Genomic DNA, 23145 nt, shown 5'->3' with positions numbered 1-23145 from the left:
TTGTTGTAATATCTTATCACATGTGGAAAAGAGAAAAAATTTTTTTTATTCGATTTGATTCGATTATTAACACTTGAAATGCTCAATTTTAAGCTTTTCGGTTTCTTTTTTTTTTGTCTTTGAGGCAAAAAAAATATAAACACGATTATTCGGAAATCTATCCATTGGCCTTAGTGATAATTATTTTTTCAAATCAAAATCTGTTTCGCTTATCATGTATTCAAAGAAATAGAAAAAAAAACAAACGAACGAACGAACGAACTAATGAATGAATCATTACAATAAAATTTTGCAATCACCTTCACAAAAGAGAGTGATAGAGAGAGATAGAAAATTGAACAAAAAAACCTTGAAAATTTTTCATCACAACAACAACAACAAATTAACCCACAATGCAAAAAAAAAATGGAAAAAAATATTTATTTATCAATACAAGGATTTGCCGCTAGATGGCAGTTATTACAAAAAGAAAAATAGTTAAAATAAAATTAAAAAAAATTGAAAGCCATTTAATTATTGCCATTAATATTATTTGGTTCAGCCCATTTTGCTTGTAATGTATGGCCATGAATTTTTATCAATCCAGCAACGAATGATCGTCGTGCACTTGCAGCTGTTGCATGATCACCGAATTCAATGATTGCTTGTAAATTTCGATCACATTCAAAATTGATCAAACCATTTATCATCCCATTAAATGCTGTTGGATCATAATTATTTTGAGCAGGTAATGGAAATTGAATATTTTTCACATAATATAAACGCAATTGTTGTCGTAATTGATTCGATGATTGAATTGAATTCGGTATACCAGAAATATGAAGACGTTTATTATTAACAGAAAATTCCACATGCACTGGTGGATTATTCGGTGATCGTAATGTTTGACCATTCAATAATTGTACGGCACGATTTGCAGCATCGACAGTGCCAAATATGACATATGCTTGTCGTTTACTTGCACCAGAAAATGTTACCAGCAATCGTACTTGGTAAATGGGGCCAGCTTGACATAGAAATGGCAGCAATTCATTTTCGAAAACATTGTTCGGTAAATTGCTGATATATATTTCTTTTGCTTTAACGTCATCATATGCTGAATTTTCAAGAAAATCAGGATCATTAGGACCAAAAATACGTTGTCCATTTTCAAAATGAACATGATAATCTTGATCATTTTCTTGTGACGATAATGATGGTTGGTGGAACATTTTTTTTTCTTGTCAAAAAAAAAATTTAATGATGAAAAAAAAATGAAATGAATGAAATGACCAAAAATATTTTCTGTTTTTATAACTGAAAAACACACACACACACGAAACAAAATGATCCATTCGTAAGAATTCTACCTGCTTCTTTTTCTTCTTTTTTTTTCATTAACCAATTCTTCATATCAGTAATTTTCATCAATAAAACCATTCACTACCATACCACTATCACTAGCCCCAATGATCAGTTTTCATTATCACCATTGCCCCTTTGGGATAAAAAAAAACTAACTCAAATTTTTTTCTAATCCCAACAAGTGTTTGTATGTTGTTAATGAAAAAATTTTTCAATTTTTTCAAATTTTTTTTTCTTTATCGTCACAAACAACAAGCAAAGGAAAAAAAAGTTTTCTGTTCGTTTGTTCGTTTGTTTGTTTGTTTGTTTGTTTTTTTTCCGTGAAAGGTTATTCAAGCCAACACACGCACACACACACACACACGAATCAATGTCATCGAGATAAGCGAAAAAGAGGGGTAATTAATCCAAGGGAAAAAAAGAATTTTTTTTAACGTAAAAAAACAAACAAACAGAAAAAAACTTTTTTCAGATACATTTTTTTTTCGTCGCAAAAAGGTATGGGAGGAAAAAAAACACAAACAATCATTTCGTTTTGTTTTGTTTCGGAAAGAAAGTCAAAAAAAAAAACACACTAATCACTGTTTTCGAGATAAGAGAAAAAAAGTGGTAATTAATCCAAGGAAAAAGAATTTTTTTTATTACTTTTTTTTTAAATTTTTCTTAATCATATAAAAAACAAACAAAAGAAAAAAGTGAAAAAAAAATTGATAAGCAAAAAATCTTTGCTGCTGTTGTCGTTTTTACTGGTCGTTTGGCAGTTTTTTTTTTGTTGGTTCCAAAATATTGAATCAAAACACACACGCAGAGAGACACACATACACATGTCTCATATAGATACCATATAAACTTTTTTTACGCTGGTAAGAAAAATGATTTTAATAATTCAGATAAAATGGGCCATTTTCTTTTTTGACTCTACATTGAAAAAAAATGGGGAAAAAAGTCTATGTAAGCCACGCCTTTTTTATACAAATATTTCAAAACAATATAACTGTTACTGTACAAAGTTTGCCCTCTTTTTCCGGTAGGATTTTTTTCTATGTAGTGCCATTTCGAAATGTTGTATATTTGGTGTAGAATGAAACGTATCATAGAACTATTTTGTTCGATAGTTCGAATGAAATTTTGTATTTAGTATTGTATTTTTTGAAAATAAAATTTATTCGATGATTGCTCATTATTATGAACACATTGTGTTATTTCTTTTTGAGTTTGTGATTTAATCATACATTGCCTCTGATTTATAACACGAGATCGTCGAATACTTCACAATATTCTATTTTATGTACAACGTGAACTGGCCTAGTGGTCAAGAATTGGAGGATTTTTTTACAATATGTAACAATAGGTAAGCAAATTCTAACCATTTGATTATTGAATGACGCTGCAAATTATTCATTTTTCATTCATTTAGCCGAGCATCCAGCAAATCTAATGCTGAACACAAATTATATACATCCGTTTTGCGGAATCTGTTGAAATAACAGTTACCACACCCATCCATAATTATTCGATTTGCAATGGTCGAACATCCAAATAATGTTATGGCTTCACAAATAGAATGCCGTTTCGTGATAAGATACACGCCATCAGAAATACATTTTAGAGTATTTGTTGATCCTGATGAGGGACTTGAGGATAGAGTTGATGGCGATAACAATGGATATATAATATTTTAATATCGATATTTATATTGTTTTTATAAGATGATGATAATCTAAATTTTTAATATTCAATTACAATAATTTTCGAAAACAAAAAAAAAATGCATATTCTTGATTCAATCAATTTCTTTTCAACCCTAGAAAGGTAACCTACATAAAATTTATGCTTTTTGTTCGAAAAGAAATTCGAAAAAAACTCACTCATTTACATGCAAAATACGAAAGATTTACGTTGGTTCCCTTTACCGCAATATCGATAAGGTTACCTTTCTAGGGTTGAAATCGTTTGTAATTTTTCTATTTTTAAAATAAAAAATGATGATAATTTGCAAAACAAAACCATTAACGTACTTCATGAACGGATACAATGTCTATATAATGAAAAAAAATCCATTTTCATCATTAGTTCAACAAGAATTGAATTGAATTGCTCGAAGAATTATTGTTGATAAGAAAATAAAATAAAAAATTTGTCTCAATGTATGTAGTGTGTGGGAATTTTTTTTTTTTTTTTTTTGGTCTCAAGGACTCGAATGTTTCAAGTATATATTCTCAGTATTGTTGTTCCAGTTATTTTCGTTGTTGTTGTTGTTGTTAATGTTGACAAAAAAATTCCATTTCCATACTTGATACACACACAGGAAAAAAAAATTTGCCGCATCATCATTATCATCATCTCGGAAAAAATCCATATTGTCATTGAATTCCGAGACAAATACACACATGCACACACAGAATAATCTGAATGTTATTGATCCATTTCATTGCCTTATTTTACATTGTGAATATACCACACACACACATTCATTGAACACATAACAATGAGAATTTTATCTCACTATACAATAAACCAAACCAAACTAAACCAAACTAAACCAAACCAAACCAAACCAAACCCATACAATGGCCAATGACAATGACAATTATCAAATTATGGGAATATGAAGGACAAATTTATCGCTAGCTTGTTTGCTTGTTTGTTTTTATCGATAATTGTTCATCTATGATTCGCAGTTATTTTTTTATTTTTTTTTTTTTTTGGTCATGTGTAATTCATTCCAGGATTCTAGTAACCAGAAAGAAAGTGAAAAACGGATAAAGGCCAAATGAGAATGATAGTGAAACTGATATTTAGAGATTCTCTCTCTGTGTGTGTGTGATTCATTCATCAATCATTTTTTTTTTTTTGGTTTCTTGCCTATCTAAATGTCTGTTTCAGTGTCACAGTGTTTGTGGTGGTATGCAATGGAATAGTGTCAAGTTTTTTTTTCTTGTTTTCGTCATCCAAACACTTTACTTGTGTATATATGTTGTGTATGGCGTTCGAATGAATTTCCATGTATTTAGAAACTGGAAAAAAAACCTAATGACTTTAACCCAGAAACAAACCGAAAGAAAAAAAGTTTTATTTTCTAAAGTTCTATTTCGGTTGCCATTTTTATTTTGAATTTCTTCTATTGTCTCGTTTTCTGGTTTTGTTGCTGTTGTTGATGAATCCATCTGTAACAACACCAACAACAACAACAACAAGACGACTGCCAAAACAGAAACCAATAGACAGATATAAAAAAAAACAACAAACCACAGAATCAAGAAAATTTGCAACAGAATTTCATTTATTCTTCATCGATGTTGTGGTTGTTAGCACAAAAATAATTTTTTTTTTTTGGAATCGAATCGGCATTCATCGCCAAAAATTTTCAATTCAAAATCATTACGATGATGATTCTCATTGTGATGATGGTCATCACTACTACCACTACTACTAGTACTACTATGGTCAATGCTCAACAATTATCAGTGAAATCAGTGAATTATAATAACCCATCATCATCATCATCATCAAATGTGGCAAATATAATTTTTCATCGAATAAAACATGGTAAGATTTGTGAATGAAAAACAATGTGTTTAGTTTTATGAAATGGAAATATTCATCAATCAGTCCTGCTCATAGAAACACACACACACACACATATAAACATTACCACTAGCAGCAAATCAAACTAATCAATCAATAATCAATGTCATCAATGTGATGTTTAATAGTCAAAAATCAATATTCATAGTTTTACACATTTATGGCCAACACTTGATTTTTTGTCAAAAATGAATCATTTTACACATTGATTTACACAAGATTCAATTCCAATCACGTTTCTGTCTTTTTTTTCCACAATGAAATACTCTACAATCCAGTGTGTGTGTGTCATGTGACCACAACGAATTCAAAAAATTCACGAATGGTCAATTTTTTTCTGTTTGGTCATTAAGTTGATGAAGCCAGAAAAAAAACTCTGGTAATAATGATGATGAATCAAACGCCCAAAAAAAATGTGTGACCAGATTGACAGAGCATTTTTTGCTCAGTTTTTGGGCTGGAAATTTTTTTTTTGTTTTCATTCAATGACAATGATCCATATACAATAATGATTCGCTATATAGTTAGCATGAAAAGAAAGTGTTAATAATTGATCACCCGATTGATTAACTATTAGAATTTGATTACTGATGATATGAAAAAATTTTTTTTTTCACCACAAAGGCGTCAACAATAACAACAACGATACCAATGCCATTGGTGATGGACGACAAAATTGTACCAATGATCAGGATTGCCATACTGGTAATAATGATAATCAATCGATGATACAAACAACATTGCCTTTAGTCTTTAATAAATTTCAATGTCATGAAGGTTTTTGTCGTCACAATCAAAATCAATCATTCGATATTGACAATAAAAATGATGATGATGATGAGCTGAAATCAACGTCAACAAATAAAAGATCTGGAAATCATATGATTATAATAATGATCATTATGGCAATCATGTTCATCGGTATGTGTGTTGCACTCAATCTATTCAGCCGGTATGTAATGAATTCTCTGAAGAATTTTTTTAATTTTTAATTCATTTTTCTTTTTTTTTGTTTGATTCCATAAAAGAGCACGTTTCAAGACAAGACGTGGAATATTTACAAATCCACGTCTATTGAAACAAGCCACACAACATCATAATTCATCATCTTCATCATCAACAACGAGAAGTTCATCACGCCGCCATTCAAAACAACAACAAAAACATCATCATCATCGTTTACGTTTGATACATGATTCAAAATTTCATCAAAAACATCATCATCGTCATCGTAGTCGACATCGACAATGTAATGATGATGATAATGAAAATGAAGTTAAAGATCAACAACAACAACAACAACAGCAGCAGATAACAACTATAGATATGGATTTAAATATGAATGTTGTCATACCAAGTATGAATCCTGATCAAATATTCAATCATCAACATCATCATCAAAAACAACAACAACAACAACCACAAGAATGTAAAGATGATTTTGTATAAAAAAAAATCCATTCGATTGATTGAATGTTTGTTCGTTCGTTCGTTCGTTTTGTTGTTGTCGTTGATAATCTGAATCTCTGTAATGTTTGTAAAATACATCCTTTTTTTCACATTATTTGATTTTCATTTATTGTCATTTATTCTATTGATACGAATTCAGTGAATGATTAAAACTTTGAACTTCACACATGTGCTGCCATCTTTTAACATAAATTGTCAAAAAATTGGTAGAAATCGCCATCTATCGTCAATGAAATAATTTTCATTTTTGGCTCTTTTTGTGTTTGGCTATTTTATGAGGAGAATCGTCGTTTGCATCAATCAATCAATCACACATGTTGATAAAAACCACATCGTTATTGACTTTTTTTTCTGTGTCATCATAAAAATAATCATCATATTGAATATCATCATTTTTCTTCAAATTTTCATTTCATTTTTTGTCGCTGCCATAAAAAAAACGCCCCGATTAACTGTTTTCAACCGAAATGCCATTATTCGAACGAATCGTAATTCTTTACGGTACAGAAACCGGTAATTCTCAGGATTTATCCAAAATCATTGCTTGGCAATTATCAAGATTACAAAAAAAGAATGGATCGGATCATCAAAAAACAATGATGATACAGGTGATGTCATGTGATGATTATCCAATAAAATGTTTACCTGATGAAAAATTCATATTGATCATCTGTTCAACGAGTGGTCTTGGTGAAGCACCATTAAATATGAAACTGTTTTGGCGTTTTCTGATGCGTAAAGATCTTCCCAACGATTCTCTTGATCATCTTCAATTCGCTGTTATTGGTCTGGGTGATTCATCATATGCTAAATATAATTTTGTGGCTAAAAAATTATTTAAACGTTTAAAATTATTGGGTGCCAAAAATTTACTTGATCTAGTCTTGGGTGATGAACAACATGAATTTGGTCCATTCTTTACGATTGATCCATGGTTACAAAAATTCTATCAGCTAATCATATCTGAAACAAACTTGTCAAAATTAACGGATGACGATGAATCGCTTATTGAACCAAGCATTAATGTGATTGAATTTTTTGATAATGTTCATGGTGATGATGACGACGATTCTCGTTTATCGTTGGCGTTGGAAAACGGATATGAAAATCATAAATATGACCAATTAAATCCATTCAAAGCACGTGTTCTCGAAAATCGACGTATAACTGCCGAGGATCATTTTCAAGATGTTCGTCTTATCGAATTAGAATTAGATTCAACAATTCAATATTCATTGACTGATGTTTGTGTTGTTTATCCAGAAAATCATCAGGAACAAGTTGATTTATTTTTAAATTTATTCAATTCTGATGAAGATGATGATGATGATGTTGATAATAAAAGTGGTCGCAATCGATTAATAGCCGATAGATTGATTAGATTGAAATTGAATGACCATCAATATTGGATACCACAATCATCATATTATCATCATTTAATCCAGCAGCGAAATCCATGTACCATACGTGAAATAATCCGACGTTATATGGATATAAATTCCATACCGAAAAGATCATTTTTTGATCTTTTTTATCGATTTAGTCGTGATCCATTGGAACGTGAAAAATTGAAACGATTTTCTGCGGGAGCCGATCTGGATGAACTGTATGATTATGTTAATCGTCCAAAACGTACAATTTTAGAAGTTATGACTGATTTTCCCAATACCACACCATATGTACCATTTGATTATCTATTTGATTTAATTCCGGCAATGGCTTGGCGTTCATATTCAATCGCAAGTTCACCGCTTTGTAAACCAAAATCGATTCAAATTTTGTATGCTGTTGTTGAATATCGTACACGATTGAAAAAACCACGATTAGGTCAATGTACAACATGGATGCAACGGCAAGAATCAAACATATCTTCTTTGAATATTTTTCTACGTACAAGTACATTTAGATTACCAAATGAAAATGATCGACCATTGATTATGATTGCAGCCGGTACTGGTGTTGCTCCATTTCGTGCATTTATTCATGATCGTTGCGAAAGAAATATTGGACATAATTATCTCTTTTTTGGTTGTCGATTCTCGGATAAAGATTATTATTTACATGATGAATGGCAACCATTAATCGATCGAAAATTATTGACAGTTTTTCCAGCATTTTCACGTGAAAATCCTGATCATAAAGTCTATGTACAGCATATCGTATGGCAACAACGAGATCTAGTTTATCGGTTATTTACTGAAAATAATGGAATCATATTGATTGCCGGTAAATCGAAACAATATCCAGAATTAGTACGTGAAACATTGACTGATATATTTCGGGAAAAATTAACAACAATCGAACCAAATGATCACAAAGATTATTTTGAAAATTTAATCAACAAATTGGAATCACAAAAAAGAATTCAATTCGAGTGTTGGTAATATACACCGATAGATGGCGTTACATTGACGAACGAAAAAGGCATATTTTCACTCAACAGATTCAATTAGGTGTTTTTAGAAAATTTTTTCACATGCAATTTTTGATTTAATGAAAGGGCCAATTTTTTTTTAAAATTTTGATGATAAAAAATGAAATAACTTCGACCATGTGATAATTGTTATTAAAAAAAATTATTCTTTGATGCGCATTCTATAATCTAAGTGGTTGTTTTTTTTGAAAAAAATGAGAAACTATTGGCAAATATTCCGTCATCGATTTTTGATGAAAAATTTCCAGCAGATTATTACATCGTCATCATCATCACGATTATTAATTGCTCGACAATCTTTTGCATTAAATTTTCCAATCCAACGAATAAATCCTCGAATTTTATTGGCATCGGGTTTTGTCACTGCAACCGCAGCTGCCACTGCATATGGATTACATCAATTGAAACAAATTCGAATGGCTGAATGTCGTTCGAATGATCATCAGAAACGTTTACGACCAAATAGTATCGAAGAATTGGAATTATTCGATGCAATTCGTGCAAATGATAGTGTGAAAATTGATAAATTATTGAAAGGAAATCGCAACCTCTATGTGAATACACGTCATTCATTGGGTTGGACCCCGTTGCATTTAGCAGCGATACTTGGCCGAACTGAAATTGTTCAACAACTGCTGGAAGCTGGCGCTGATCCAGATGTTATTGATGAATTTTCAAATGCCGGCCAAATTGCTCATGAACATCGTCTTCGTTATTATGATGTCCTTCTGATTCGTGAGCGTGAATTTAGTGATATTCTTGCCAATAATGTATCGTTTCTTGGTACAACTGCACTTCATTATGCATGTCTTTCTAGTTCAATCGAGACTATTAAAGTCCTGATGCGATATAAAGCTAATCCACAATTGGAAAATGAATTTGGACATAAACCAATTGATTATCTAGACGATCAAGATGCCGAAATCATTTCATTTATACCAGTAATGCAACAATATATGCAAGAATATGGTGATTATATTGAAAAATTGAAAATCGATGAAAGAAGAAAATTTCCACTGGAACTACGTTTGAAGGAAGTGATAGTTGGCCAGGAAGGTGCTATAGCAACGGTTGCGGCCACCATTCGTCGTAAAGAAAATGGTTGGGTCGATTCAGAACATCCATTAGTTTTTCTTTTCCTTGGATCTTCTGGCTTAGGAAAAACGGAATTGGCTAAACAAGTGGCAAAATACTTGCATGGTGAAAAATCCAAACAGAAAGGATTCATTCGTATCGATATGAGTGAATATCAGGAAAAACATGAAGTATCAAAATTTATTGGTTCACCACCTGGTTACGTTGGACATGATGAAGGTGGCCAGTTAACCAAAGCGTTACGTGAATGTCCTAATGCCGTAGTATTGTTTGATGAAGTAGAAAAAGCACATCCGGATGTATTGACGATAATGTTACAACTATTCGATGAAGGACGATTAACCGATGGTAAAGGCAAAACTATCGATTGTAAAGATGCCATTTTTATTATGACATCGAATCTAGCAAGTGATGAAATTGCCGAATATGGTATCCAATTACGACGTGAAACCGAAGAATTATCAAAAGCTCAATATAGTGGTAAAATTATCAATGAAACTGAAACAAAAAATCTAGAAAAAGTCGAAGTTAGCCGCTATTTTAAAGATCGTTTTATTCGACCTATACTTAAACGACATTTTAAACGTGATGAATTTCTTGGTCGTATCAATGAAATGGTATGAATGAATGAATTTGTTTTTCTGAATTAATTACAATTTTAATCCATCCGATTTAGGTATATTTCCTTCCATTTTCACGGTCTGAATTACATAAATTGGTACTACGTGAATTAGAACTCTGGTCTAAACGATCTAATGAAAGACATCAAATACAATTATCATGGGATTCAAATGTCATTGGTGTTCTGGCCAATGGTTATGATGTTCATTATGGAGCAAGGTCTATTAAATATGAAGTTGAACGGCGTGTTGTAAATAAATTAGCTAATGCACATGAAAATGGTCTTCTTCGATGCGGTGCTAAAATCCATTTAGTCGTATCAGATGATGGTGAAGATTATAAATTGGGTAAAGTCGAACAATCAAAAGAACAAAGTCAACAATCGACAAAGTCGACGTCAACCGCGGAAGAACGTGTCAATAATGATGATGGAGATGATGATAAGAAATCGAATAAAAAAATTGAAGCTAAACTAAAATTATTGATTGAAAATCCACCCGAAATGGCAACCAAATCAAAGTCTAGATTTTTCTAACAAACGAAAAAAATAAAAATAAAAATTTCATCGTGTGACATCGGGTTTTTTTTCTCTTTCATTCCCGGTAATTGAATGATTTCATCTTGATTTTTGTTTTTTGGTATCTAGTGTAAATGTAGCACGCGTTTAAAATTTATACATTTTCATTCATAAAAATATGGAATTTTTCCATTGAAATGAAAACATTTTGATTTTTTTTTTCAATCACGAGTATTTGGTTGTGTAAAATAGTATATAATCTATTTATATATACAAAATGAAATGAAAAAAAAAATAAATGATAAATTGAATCAATCAAAATTGGATTGCTTATCAACAAAAATAAATCATCGGTGGGCAAAGTTTTTTTTGTCACATTTAAAATTGATGCAATGATGTAATTCATTGGTGAAATTCATTTTTAACCAAGAAATTAAAAAAAAAATTTGCTCGAATAGCAGAATGAATGGAAAAACTTTTCTGCTGTTTTGACAAAAAAAAAAAATTTTTTTTGCATTACATCTACTCATCGCGCCAATGATTGTCATTGTCTTGTGCAAGTTTATATGGATAAAAATGAAATGAATGGCTGATATGGTTTGGTTTGGTTGGTTGATTGCTCGCCTTGATCAACAACAACGCTATACAACATCCTTAAATATCATATATAATCATAATTGTCATTATCAACCATTCAGGCTTCGCGTGCTTTATGTGTGTGTGTGTGTATTCATGGATTCGTCAAATTTTTTTTTTCATCATTTAAAGATGATTCAGTATAGCTGTAGTTTATTGATTTTTTTTTGATCGAATCGATTTGATTTGAGAGATAGATAGTCGGATGCCGATGTTGATGATGATGATGATGATTGAACGAGTGTGTGCGTATATATAAAAACACCACAACAATGTAAATTGTGTCTTTGCTGGTTTTTTCTTTGAATGAAAATTTTTTGAAAATATTTTTGAAAGAAAAAACTTCATGCGGAACAAAGGCAAATTTTTTTCCACTCAATCAATCATCACCAGTATTCTGATTTATTCGTATTTTGTTTTTTTTTCTGTTTTTCGATATTTGATTTTTGTGTCCAAAAAATAAACGCCCACCGTCATTTAATCATTTGGGCTGCCAAAAATGATGGAAATTGTCAAGGAAAAATTTATGTCAACACTGCCTGATAGGTTACTAATTGATTCCAATCATCATCATCATGGTGATCAAGATGACGAGGATGATGACGATGAAATTGAACATGACCATTTGCTTGATTTTCATCATCATCAATCATCATCATCGCCAACAATAACAAAAACAGCGACAGCAACAACGACAGCGGCAACAACGAAAATGATGATGAAACAAAGTAAATCATCAATAACAACAAAAAAACGTAAAGCAAAAAATGCGCTAAAATTTTCAGCAGTTTCATTTATGATTATATTCTATACATATCGATGGTCTAAACAACGATTTGATAATAATAACTCCCAAAAATCTGGCGATAATAATCATCAACAGGTGTCATGTAATTATAGTGAAAATTTCATAAATATCTGGCAATCATTTATTACAAGACAATCATCTGATCGTAAGTTGGAATAATAATGATGAATTTAAAATTTTAAAAATGTTAAAAATTTTTTTTCAATCCCTAGCAATCATTATTGAATTGACAAGTTATCGTATTTGTTGTGCATTATTGATAGCAACGGTAATTTTATTATTAATTTTGGAAAAATTATTTCGTATTCATATCATTATCAGAACCGATGACAACGACGACAATGATCATCGTGGAAAGCTATTCATAAATCCTGGTCGTTTAGCTGCATCATTATCTACACAAAGGATTGATCATTCGAAAACAGTAACAATTTCAATCATATGGTTATTATTACCATGGCGTTCCATATCACGATTATGGGGCTATTTTAATCAAATTCCGTTACCGGTATTCATACGACGTCCACTTTATATTTGGTATTCACGAATATTTGGCTGTAATCTTGATGAAATGGCCAATAAAAATCTGTACGAATATCGAAATCTTAGTGAATTTTTTCGTCGCCAATTAATGCCAAGTTTGAGACCTATTGATCGCCAAGCTTTGATTGTAAGTCCAGCTGATGGTACCGTTGTACAATTTGAAATGGTACCAATTGATGGCGGTTTTATTGGAAACGTAAAAGGAATACATTATTCAATTGAAAATTTTCTTGGACCCAATAATTTAAATTACTCCGGTTTCAATCGAAATTGGTCATTACGGCCAGAAAAAATTCAAACAAATAAACGTCTTTATGCTTGTGTCGTATATTTAGCACCCGGTGATTATCATCGTTTTCATTCACCCACCGATTGGATTATAAATCGACGACGACATTTCAGTGGCCACCTGTTGAGTGTTCGACCGTCATTTGTCCAACGTATATCAAATCTGTTTGCTATTAATGAACGTGTCGTATATTTTGGCCATTGGAAATTCGGTTTTTTTGCTATGGCTGCTGTTGGTGCTACGAATGTTGGTTCGATCAATGTTTTTGTGGATCCGGTAAGTTTTTGTTTACCGATTATTTATACGGTCATCAATAATCATCAAACATGTTTTCAATCAATCAGGAATTACAAACAAATCGTTTTCAAATGGAAACAACGCTATATTGTAAAGAAAAATTGTTTAAAAAATCCATTCCACAGCGAAAAGGTGAAGTTTTTGGTGAATTTAATCTCGGATCAACCATGGTTGTCATATTTGAAGCACCTGCCACCTGTTTTAATGATATAAATCAACATGAAATAATTTCGTTGATTCAACAAAAAATTCATTATGGCCAGCCATTATTACATATCAATTGATGGTTTTTATTAGGTTTTTTTTTGTTTTAGTGAAACAAATATATAATATAATTTAATTAATTTCAATTCCAATGTAAATAAATAAATAAATTTTGAAAAAAAAATCCAAATTTTCAAGTAGTGGTTGTTGTCGTTGTTTTTGAATTTGAATGATCCATCATCATTTGAATCAACAGGTTTTGTCCAACAAACACATGATTCGATGTTAGACGATTTAGTGCCTATAGTTGAGACGATAAAGTTTAGGAAATTGGATCGATTTTGATGTTGAAATTTTGGTAAATTATACATACCTTTATATGTGAAGGCGTTGCATTGAATTGAGCAGCAATACTACATAATGTTTCATCCATGTTTTCCACTTGATAAATCAAATATCGTTGTTGATCATCATTCGAATTATTATCGACCATCGATAGTAATGAACAACTATTATTCATTCGATTATTCGATGAATGATGTATAATTTTCATTTGAAACATTTTCTCATCACCATCCTGGACATTATGATGACCATTGTTAATTGGCGATACTTTTCGCGTTCGAAACATCATCATTGGATTTAACCATGAAAATCGTTTCGTATTATCGTTATTATTTTGGTCCATTAATTGATGAACAAGCGTCTGCTGATGATGGTGTTCATCTGGATTATTCAATTCCATTGTAGTCGTTTTTGTTGTTAATGCTGGTGATGGTGGTGGTGGTGGTAATTCTGGAGAACAATAACTATATTCCCAATCAATTAGATCATCATTTTTATCCTTTTTCATTGTCGTCATCATTGTTGATGATTTTATTGTTGCATTATTATCATCAACATCAGTGGCAACAATAATGATTTTCTTATTGTTTTCATTGCAATTGTTTAATAAATCATAATCATCATTGTATGTGGTATGTTGATCATTATTTTGAAATTTTCTATAATTTAATTTACAATCAATAATTTTACTAGATGATGATGATGATGATCTGCATTGATTATTATCAAATAAAATTATTTGATCATCATCGTCATCATTATTGGTAAATGATTGATGAACAGATGATGATGATGTGGGAAAAAATTTGGCCAGAAAATTTTCAATTCGAGGCATTTTTTTTTTTTTTTTTGGTTGAAAAGAAAAAAATGATTTTTCAACAAGTTAATTTTCTCTATAATTAGAAAGAAAAAAAAATAGAAAAAACACCAACAACAGCTAAAAAAAAATTAATTGATGACTCAATCATTTGATAAACGAAAAAAAAAACGACGAAATGAAGAAAAAATGAATATTTGCATACAAACAAAGATGAATCGATGACGATGCAAATCCATCTTCAACATTCGATATCATCATCATCATCATCATCATTAATGTCATTATCAGCAGCAGCAGTAGAAAAAAAGAAACCGATGATTTATATTGATGATAAAATTACAGTGAAACATGATGTATATGACACTTTGGTGAAAAAAAGATTTTTTTCTCGTTGATCGTTGATCGATTGGGTTCAATGTTCATCACCATGAATTATTTACAGAAGAAAAAAAAATTCAAATTATTATTGATCCACAAGAAAGAATTTCGAAATTCATGATATATAAAAATTAATTATTGATTCGAATTAAACAGTCATTTAAAATGTAAGTGTTTTTTGTTTTTCTCAATTGTCAATCAATCAATATTCATATTATGATAATTATATAACACATGTCATCATTCAATCAATTAATTAATTGTGTAACCGATGGCAACATTTTCGGTAAATATTATCCTCTATTTCTGTGCTTTTTATATATCACCATATTAATATCAATTTTAATCTTAAAGCAACGATGATCGTCGTGGAAAACAAATGAAAAAAAATGGATGACCAACAACGACAACGACAACCAAAAGAACAAAATTATCTTCTACGATGGATGATCATCTTTTTCGGGTAATTATTGTTTTTGATTTGAATAGAAATTTATAATTAATGAAAATAATTTCTTATTACACGAAACAAAAGTAATATTATCATACAATTTGAATGGAAAAAACAATGGCAAAACACATTGAATATGTGTTACAATTATTCAATGCATTTGCTATTCATCTATTCCGCTTTGACTGGTCAATTATATTCAGCAACTTCGACTAATGATTTAACAATTAAACGTGTTAAAATCAAAATTCTGTTAATTGTATTACAAAAACTTTATTCTTATAATGTGATTGTCTACACAATCATACATTTTGCTACTATTATTGGAAATTGTAAACGGATAAATCAATTACTACGTGAAAAATCATTGGAAATTGTTTATCATGATAAACAAAATTCAATCAATGTTTTCATCGTTATTGGTTCCCTTTATATCTTATTCTGTTTGCCACTTTCAATGATGTTGATCGATGATTTTTTCAATACACCATGGTTTATCATAATGAAAGTTTTGTTTTTATTGTTTTATATAAATTTCATTTATTATTACACATGGATTGTTGTCTTTTATGTGAAACATGCAACATTTAAACGATTGAAAATGATTTACGACGATTTATCATCATCATCATCATTATCATTACGAATAACCGATGATCAAAATCAAAATCAAAATCAAAAACAACAAAAATGCAAACGAAAAAAATTATTCAATGAAATACAATTGTTGGCTAGAAATAATCGCCATACGAACGAATTGTTGTCAATGCCATTATCAATTTTTTTTATCAGCACATTTATCGATGTGGTTGGAACGTTTTATTATTTTCTAGATAAAAATGAATTTTTCATGTTCATCTTCTATTTAATTGTCATGTTTCCATTTTTAATTTACATTGTTCATTTGAATGATCAAAATGAAATGATATTTCAACAAATTATTCAAATAATTTATCGGAAAAATGTGAAAAATATGTTCCCCGTCAATACTGATAATTATCGTTCTACTAAACATATTTTATTGGCAAAAACGAATTTGAAAATGAAACAGAAAAAATTTTTCCTACAACAAATGCGTATCAAAGAATTTTTCGATGTTTATGTTGACGATTTTCATCTCAATATTTATCAATTATTCAGAATTGATCAGAAATTTTTTCTTTTATATTCATTATCATTATTGGCCTATATAGTATTATCGTTACAAACTTCAGATGAATATTCATTTTAATATAATTGTTATTATTATTTTTATGGCATTACCAACTTTATAATTTACATATATTTCATTTGAATATTCGACCCATTGATGATAAATCGATCGATTGATAGAAGAATTTAAACAATTTGATAAGATATTGTGACCATTTCCTATATACATGTTATTTACGAACAAACAAACCATCGAACGACGACAACGAAAAAAAAAGAATGGCTAAACCAAAAAATCATTTACTTTATTGGATAAAATTTGCATTTGGGTAAGTGATGATTTGACAATTTTTTTTTTTGCAAAAAAATATATTAAATTTATCTTTTAGAACTATTGGGTTTCAAATTCATCCAATCGATTGGATGGATTGGAAAAGTATTTTGCATTTACTTGTTAATATTGCCATCAATCTGACAAGTATTTCATTCTATCAATTTACCGATTATTTTAGTCATCGAATTAAACCGAAAAAAATTACACTTATTGTCTTTTTGCGTGTCCTATCGTTGACTTATATTCCAATTTTAATATTATGGTTTTCATTATATCTATCATACGAATGTCGACGATTGAATCGTTTAATCATACAAAAATCATTTCAATTAATATATCAATATCGATTTGAATCATTCAAAGTATTCATTGCATTCATTGGTTCTGTATCGGCCATTATATTTATGGTTTATCTAATGGATCATATTCCAGAAATAATCACAAAAGGAATTGAATGGATTTTTCTATGTAAAACATTATTTATTTATCAATTGAATATTCTATTTTATTTTCCATGGTTTCTATTACATTATGTTAAATATGCAACATATCAACAGATGAATCAAATATCCAGATATTCACGTCAATGGCGTTACAAGAATCGATATCGAATTCTTCAAGAATTTCGTAATCTTGCCTGTTATAATCAAATGATTGCACAAATTCTATCACCAATATTGATTACATTTTTCTTTATATTTATCATCGATTTATTGGTCATATTTTATCGATTAACCACATGGTTACGTAATTCAATCTATTTGATTATGGCAATCAAATATATTGTTTATATTGTTTATCTTGATATACAAATCGAACGTTTATTCAAACAAATTATAAATGATTATGTGGTGGATATATCGACATCAACGACCAATGTATGGCAACAAAATATCGAACGTATGGAATCGATACGAATTAAAGAATTTTATTATGTTTATCATGAAGAATTTTCATTGAATCTTTATCATCTTTGCCGTATTGATGGTGAATTTATATTGGAATGTTTATTATTTGTATTAAGCTATATTGTTATTATACAACAGACAAAAGAAATCGATGATGATTGATTCGAATTCGATTTGATTGATTTGATGGTTTTTTTTGTTTCATCTACCGTGCTGTTTTTTTTCTGGTTGTCATCGAAACAATAATTGAAAAAAATGAAATGAGAATAAATTGAAATGACTTTCGTGCAATCTAAAAGAACATTATTGTTTCATTTATGGAAATGAAAGATTTGAAAAAAATGTTCATTTTAGTGAGAGATAATCTCCGATCAAAGACAACGAAATAATGTTACAATACAACAATTATTTTGTGGATGAAAATAATCAAAAAAATCATCTGCTTAAATGGTTTCTTTTATTATTTGGGCAAGTAAAAAACATTGATTGATTGAAAGTTTGATTGGAATTTTTTCTTTCCATAAATTTTAGCAATACTGGCATTCAATTGGAACGGATCGATTATCATGATCGAAGATGTTTAATTCGAACCGTGGTCAACATCCTGATTAATATTGTCGTAAATCTATATTATAGTCTTGTTGCTATGCCATTTTGGGATTATGAAGCTATGAAAAATGCACAAAAAACACCAAAAAGTTTAAACAATTTCATGACATTATTCGGAAATTATTATCTGGATGTATTTCTTTTCATAAATCCAATATTATTCTTCACCATTGGACCATCTATTGGCCATTTAATGGCATCGATACATTTTAAACGAATTTATTGTTGCCATCAAAAATCATTACGAGTAATGTCCACAATAGTATTGATTATTGTACTATATTGTTTAGAATTCACTATATTTGCCGGTTCATTGAATATGAAGAAAAAACGTACCCAATGGACAGTTGTATTTGAATTTTTCATCAATTATTATATTTGTATATCATTTTTTATACCCGGTTTCACTTTGAATTATGTAAAATTTGCTACTATCGAAATGTTACGTACAACAACTACTACTAATACAAGACGAGAATGTGAAAATATTGAAAAAATCATTCGAAAAATTGGTCAAATTGCTGAAATGAACAGGAAAATATCCCATTTTCTATCACCAATGATAACGATATTTATATGTAGTTCTGTATTGGATATGATTGTATTGTTAATGTGGTTCCAAGATCTTGGATGGAGTTTTTTTCACACTTTATTAGCATCATTATTCACTTGGTTCTATTTAACATATCTTATTTATCTGGATAATCAAATTGAAAGAATATTTAGTGAAAAAATATATGAAATGTTATCATTGAAAAATGATATATTCAAATGTTGTGGCCAGTGTAAACAACGATTGGAATATGAATATATTCATCATTGTAAACGGAATAATCGTTCAACACCAAAAACGATTCAATTATTTTTTTGTTCCCATAAACAACGATTAATTGAATGTTATCGTTTGTATGAAAAAGATTTTCCATATGAATTTATTTAATATTTGTCGTTTAGATTATAAATTTATGTTAGATACATTATTATTTATTATAATTTTTGTTGTCATTTCACTTCAAACCTAACTATTTTTGCATAGTTATTATAATCAATAATAAATTCGAATTACACGTTTGTTATGAATAGGACAAATTTATTTTTGAAACGTTATTATTTTTTTTTGTGATGGTCACAATGTTGAAAGTTTTCATTCAATTATAGTATCTGTAATGCTTCTGCTACAAAATAATACATAACTGTACCGATGCTACTACCATTATTATTGATTGTCAATTGTGACCACATAATAGAATATATGGTACTTTCGCTTTTCGCCATCACCATCATCATCATGAAAAATTAAATCGATTGAATAATAAACGAAAGAGAAAACCAGCACCGTCGTTGCCGTTTTGTTTTTCTATTACATTGCTTCTTTTTGTTTGTTTGTTTGTTTTCAATAACTGAAAATTTTATTTCAATTTACGATAAGTTATTCTTCGATTTTGGTATAATTAAATTCTGCAATCGCTGCTGCTGATTATGATGGTTATTTTAATTATCTAATTTTGAAGAATTAAACCGTTACAAGCGTCATAAAGAGATAGATTCGTATAAGAAAAAAAAATTTAACGACAAATAAAAAATAATGACTGATGCTGGATTTTTTCGTGGTACAAGTGCCGATCAAGATAATCGTTTTTCGGATAAATCAAAAAAATTATTGAAACAATTAAAATTCAGTGATGTATTGAATCAAAAAGTTGATATAAAAAAAGTCAACTTGAGTATCATCAAACCATGGATACAGAATCAAATAACAATGTCACTCGGTCTGGATGATGAAGTTTTATCCGAATATATTATCAATCAATTGGAACAAGAACGCAATCCAGATGGTAAAAGTATGCAAATAAATCTGACTGGTTTTCTTGATGGCAAACGTGCACGTGAATTTATGGATAAATTATGGACATTATTATTGGATGCAATGGCCACTAATGATGGTATACCAAAACAATTATTGGATGAAAAAATGGCTGAAATGAAAAAACGTCAAGAACAACAGCAGCAACAATCGATTGGTAAGAATGAATCGAATGGTACAATGACAGCAGCTGCGGTAGCAGAATCAAATAATTCTAATCAGGAGAATTCATCATCAAATCATCATGATCATAATCAACAAAAATCACAACGTAAGTCTCGAAGCAAAAGTCCTAATAATGATCATCGTAATCATCGTAGTAGTCGTAGCCATAGTAAAGAACGTAATATTCAACAACATGGTCATCGTCGTAATGATATGGATCACAATAACAGTGATGGTCATGAAATGAAAGAACGATTGAGTCATAGTCGATCACCGAGACGCTATTCCCGTTCTGGATCAAGTTCATTAGAAAGAAAATCACGAAAGAAACATAAAACTAGTTCAAAATCTCGATCAAGATCTCGTTCACCATCACCATTTAATCGTCGACAGCCACGAACAGCTCGAAAAAGATCAAGATCGCGATCACCATCATTTTCATCACCACCACCATCACGTTCGAATAATAATTATCGCCCTAGATATATCGATCGTAGGACAAATCGAAGACGTTTTCGTTCACCATTACGAAAACGTTCATCAAAATCAAATTCACCACCACCATTTTATCGTCGCCGTGGTGGACCACCATACCGTCCACGTGATCCTCATTTTCATCATCGACAGCAATCATCGTATCGTGGAAATCGTTCGCCACAATCACCGCCACGTAGATCATATCAACGTCGTCGTGATCGTAGTTTTTCTCGATCACCACCACCACCACCAATGCAATCAATTGACCAAAATCGACATGGTTCACCTTTTATGAATAATAATCGTCGTCAATCATCACCACCACCACGAAAACCAATTCATCGATCTCCATTACCAATCAATCATCATTCGCGTTCAATAAGTCGTTCACCAAATTACAATCAACAAAGACATGACTTTCAACCAGCGCCACCACCACCACTATCGTCATCATCATCGGGACGGAATTATCATGATCCTTCATTATCAAATAAATCTAATGTTCCTCTTCCATCATCGCATCATCAACAAATGTCAACACTGCCTGTTGGTGATGGTGGTTATCCATCAACTAATGAACGGTAAAATTTAATGGATTGATTTTGATAAATTTCCTACTAATAATTTTTTTCCTTGAATAGAATTAAAAATCCAGAATCTGAGAAACGAAAAAAGAAAAAATCCAAACAATCCATTAGTTCTGATGACGACGATGACGATAATGAAGATAAAAAACCAAAGAAAAAACAACGTAAACATAAACGTCGTAATAAACAACGAGATAGTGATGATGATGAACCGGACGATGATGATGAAGGCGGAAACCGTTCATTATTGAAACGTAAAAAAGATGCTACAAATGATGACGATGATGGTGGTAGCAGTGGAAAACATAAACGACGAAAACATAAAAAACATAGCTCAAAAAAACATCGAAAACATTCAAAACATCGTAAACATCGTAGTAAAAAACGAAAAAACAATAGTTCAGATGATGATGATGATAATGAATCTGATGCTGGTACCGATAAAAATGCAAATGATGATGATGAGGATATTTCAGATGGTGAAATAAAAGAATCTTTTGCGAAGAAAAAATCTACATCATCAAGTAGTGGTAAAAAGAAGAAATCGAAAAAATCTAAAAAGAAAAAATCAAATAAATCATCATCAAAACGACGTAATAATTCATCATCATCTGATTCAGATTCTGATTCCGATGAGGATAAAAAAGATCCAGATGGTGGTCACCATGAATCATCATCAGCATCATCAAAATCACCGATTAAAAAACATCATCGAAAACATGGTGGTGGTAATAAAAAACAACGTCGTAAACATCGACATCGTACAACAAACAATAGTGATGTTGATCATGATAATGATGGTGATAGTGGACTATAATTTCAATATGATTGATATTTGTGTTTTTGTTACTTTATTTTGTCCATTTCTCTCATATAAATTTTGTATTGTATTCATTTTCTTTTTCACACGCATACGTATAAACACAATTGACTCATTTCATCATAAATGGCAATTTACCATCCACCCAAACACACACACACACATAAACATTACTACTTTATAATCATAATCATTCTACATAATGGATAATATATCATCTGATAATAATAATTTTTTTTTTGGCATCAATTAAAATAATTTTAAAAAATGAAATTGAAAATTTGAATTTTTTTTAGAGAAAAACGATGGCTGTTTGGCTCTTGTTTGGATATTTTAGGAGTTAACCATGCATGGTAAAAATTGATTTAAAAATAAACAAAATGTGGCGC

General features: G+C 30.3%; 8 protein-coding genes across 11 annotated transcripts; 6 read left to right on the top strand and 2 right to left on the bottom strand.

Annotated features, from left to right (window-relative positions):
* Nucleotides 1–509: 509 nt before the first annotated feature.
* Nucleotides 510–1392, bottom strand: LOC124489842 (putative RNA-binding protein 46). Its single transcript, XM_047052236.2, has 2 exons — nt 1350–1392; nt 510–1180 (listed from the first exon to the last, which is right to left on the bottom strand). Exons 1-2 carry the CDS (start codon nt 1390–1392, stop codon nt 510–512), a joined length of 714 nt encoding a protein of 237 aa, XP_046908192.2.
* Nucleotides 1393–4137: 2745 nt separating this feature from the next.
* Nucleotides 4138–6568, top strand: LOC142597498 (uncharacterized). Its single transcript, XM_075730699.1, has 3 exons — nt 4138–4893; nt 5557–5884; nt 5961–6568. The coding sequence occupies exons 1-3, from the start codon at nt 4731–4733 to the stop codon at nt 6379–6381; spliced, it is 912 nt and encodes a 303-aa protein (XP_075586814.1). The 5' UTR covers nt 4138–4730; the 3' UTR covers nt 6382–6568.
* A 95-nt stretch (nt 6569–6663) lies between these two features.
* LOC124490749 (uncharacterized) lies at nt 6664–11390 on the top strand. The gene is made up of 3 exons (XM_047053299.2): nt 6664–8777; nt 9127–10548; nt 10608–11390. Exons 1-3 carry the CDS (start codon nt 6870–6872, stop codon nt 11085–11087), a joined length of 3810 nt encoding a protein of 1269 aa, XP_046909255.2. The 5' UTR covers nt 6664–6869; the 3' UTR covers nt 11088–11390.
* A 368-nt stretch (nt 11391–11758) lies between these two features.
* On the top strand, nt 11759–14030 carry LOC124490745 (phosphatidylserine decarboxylase proenzyme, mitochondrial). The gene is made up of 3 exons (XM_047053295.2): nt 11759–12658; nt 12726–13621; nt 13690–14030. The coding sequence occupies exons 1-3, from the start codon at nt 12205–12207 to the stop codon at nt 13924–13926; spliced, it is 1587 nt and encodes a 528-aa protein (XP_046909251.2). The 5' UTR covers nt 11759–12204; the 3' UTR covers nt 13927–14030.
* LOC124490748 (uncharacterized) lies at nt 13912–15026 on the bottom strand. Its single transcript, XM_047053298.2, has 2 exons — nt 14220–15026; nt 13912–14147 (listed from the first exon to the last, which is right to left on the bottom strand). The coding sequence occupies exons 1-2, from the start codon at nt 15024–15026 to the stop codon at nt 14040–14042; spliced, it is 915 nt and encodes a 304-aa protein (XP_046909254.2). The 3' UTR covers nt 13912–14039.
* Nucleotides 14703–18702, top strand: LOC142597297 (uncharacterized). Of its 4 annotated transcripts, none has more exons than XM_075730695.1 (5): nt 14703–14823; nt 14885–15556; nt 15813–15852; nt 15925–17321; nt 17382–18702. In XM_075730695.1, exons 4-5 carry the CDS (start codon nt 17272–17274, stop codon nt 18394–18396), a joined length of 1065 nt encoding a protein of 354 aa, XP_075586810.1. In that variant the 5' UTR covers nt 14703–14823; nt 14885–15556; nt 15813–15852; nt 15925–17271; the 3' UTR covers nt 18397–18702. The 4 variants fall into 4 exon arrangements, with proteins under 4 accessions (XP_075586810.1, XP_075586809.1, XP_075586811.1 ...); XM_075730696.1 differs by lacking the exons at nt 14703–14823; nt 14885–15556 and adding an exon at nt 15570–15675 and having other exon boundaries at nt 15744–15852; nt 17382–18313; nt 18373–18441; XM_075730694.1 differs by lacking the exons at nt 14703–14823; nt 17382–18702 and having other exon boundaries at nt 15026–15556; nt 15925–17248.
* LOC124490746 (uncharacterized) lies at nt 18563–19919 on the top strand. Its single transcript, XM_075730697.1, has 2 exons — nt 18563–18702; nt 18766–19919. Exons 1-2 carry the CDS (start codon nt 18623–18625, stop codon nt 19781–19783), a joined length of 1098 nt encoding a protein of 365 aa, XP_075586812.1. The 5' UTR covers nt 18563–18622; the 3' UTR covers nt 19784–19919.
* Nucleotides 19920–20133: 214 nt separating this feature from the next.
* On the top strand, nt 20134–23029 carry LOC124490744 (uncharacterized). Its single transcript, XM_047053294.2, has 2 exons — nt 20134–21930; nt 21991–23029. The coding sequence occupies exons 1-2, from the start codon at nt 20429–20431 to the stop codon at nt 22751–22753; spliced, it is 2265 nt and encodes a 754-aa protein (XP_046909250.1). The 5' UTR covers nt 20134–20428; the 3' UTR covers nt 22754–23029.
* The last annotated feature ends 116 nt before the right edge of the window (nt 23030–23145 follow it).

The sequence above is a fragment of the Dermatophagoides farinae genome, chromosome 4 (genome assembly GCF_024713945.1).
Source record: "Dermatophagoides farinae isolate YC_2012a chromosome 4, ASM2471394v1, whole genome shotgun sequence".
NCBI classification, from domain to species: Eukaryota; Metazoa; Arthropoda; class Arachnida; order Sarcoptiformes; family Pyroglyphidae; genus Dermatophagoides; species Dermatophagoides farinae.
Note: the sequence above shows the minus strand (reverse complement) of the source record. Positions and strands in the feature narration are given on the sequence as shown.

What these genes read in the sequence shown, in the direction of transcription:
- LOC124489842 (XM_047052236.2), bottom strand. Translation starts at nt 1,392, where the DNA reads ATGAAGAATTGGTTAATGAAAAAAAAAGAAGAAAAAGAAGCAG. An exon ending in AAAAGAAGAAAAAGAAGCAG is followed by an intron (nt 1,181 to 1,349) that starts GTAGAATTCTTA and finishes TATCGTCACAAG; the next exon opens with AAAATGATCAAGATTATCAT.
- LOC142597498 (XM_075730699.1), top strand. Translation starts at nt 4,731, where the DNA reads ATGATGATTCTCATTGTGATGATGGTCATCACTACTACCACTACTACT. An exon ending in TTTTCATCGAATAAAACATG is followed by an intron (nt 4,894 to 5,556) that starts GTAAGATTTGTG and finishes TTCACCACAAAG; the next exon opens with GCGTCAACAATAACAACAAC. An exon ending in GCACTCAATCTATTCAGCCG is followed by an intron (nt 5,885 to 5,960) that starts GTATGTAATGAA and finishes ATTCCATAAAAG; the next exon opens with AGCACGTTTCAAGACAAGAC.
- LOC124490749 (XM_047053299.2), top strand. Translation starts at nt 6,870, where the DNA reads ATGCCATTATTCGAACGAATCGTAATTCTTTACGGTACAGAAACCGGT. An exon ending in AAAAAAGAATTCAATTCGAG is followed by an intron (nt 8,778 to 9,126) that starts TGTTGGTAATAT and finishes TTATTAATTGCT; the next exon opens with CGACAATCTTTTGCATTAAA. An exon ending in TTGGTCGTATCAATGAAATG is followed by an intron (nt 10,549 to 10,607) that starts GTATGAATGAAT and finishes CATCCGATTTAG; the next exon opens with GTATATTTCCTTCCATTTTC.
- LOC124490745 (XM_047053295.2), top strand. Translation starts at nt 12,205, where the DNA reads ATGATGGAAATTGTCAAGGAAAAATTTATGTCAACACTGCCTGATAGG. An exon ending in TACAAGACAATCATCTGATC is followed by an intron (nt 12,659 to 12,725) that starts GTAAGTTGGAAT and finishes TTCAATCCCTAG; the next exon opens with CAATCATTATTGAATTGACA. An exon ending in TCAATGTTTTTGTGGATCCG is followed by an intron (nt 13,622 to 13,689) that starts GTAAGTTTTTGT and finishes TCAATCAATCAG; the next exon opens with GAATTACAAACAAATCGTTT.
- LOC124490748 (XM_047053298.2), bottom strand. Translation starts at nt 15,026, where the DNA reads ATGCCTCGAATTGAAAATTTTCTGGCCAAATTTTTTCCCACATCATCA. An exon ending in CAACGCCTTCACATATAAAG is followed by an intron (nt 14,148 to 14,219) that starts GTATGTATAATT and finishes TCTCAACTATAG; the next exon opens with GCACTAAATCGTCTAACATC.
- LOC142597297 (XM_075730693.1), top strand. Translation starts at nt 15,779, where the DNA reads ATGGATGACCAACAACGACAACGACAACCAAAAGAACAAAATTATCTT. An exon ending in TGGATGATCATCTTTTTCGG is followed by an intron (nt 15,853 to 15,924) that starts GTAATTATTGTT and finishes ACGAAACAAAAG; the next exon opens with TAATATTATCATACAATTTG.
- LOC124490746 (XM_075730697.1), top strand. Translation starts at nt 18,623, where the DNA reads ATGTTACAATACAACAATTATTTTGTGGATGAAAATAATCAAAAAAAT. An exon ending in TGGTTTCTTTTATTATTTGG is followed by an intron (nt 18,703 to 18,765) that starts GCAAGTAAAAAA and finishes CATAAATTTTAG; the next exon opens with CAATACTGGCATTCAATTGG.
- LOC124490744 (XM_047053294.2), top strand. Translation starts at nt 20,429, where the DNA reads ATGACTGATGCTGGATTTTTTCGTGGTACAAGTGCCGATCAAGATAAT. An exon ending in TATCCATCAACTAATGAACG is followed by an intron (nt 21,931 to 21,990) that starts GTAAAATTTAAT and finishes TTCCTTGAATAG; the next exon opens with AATTAAAAATCCAGAATCTG.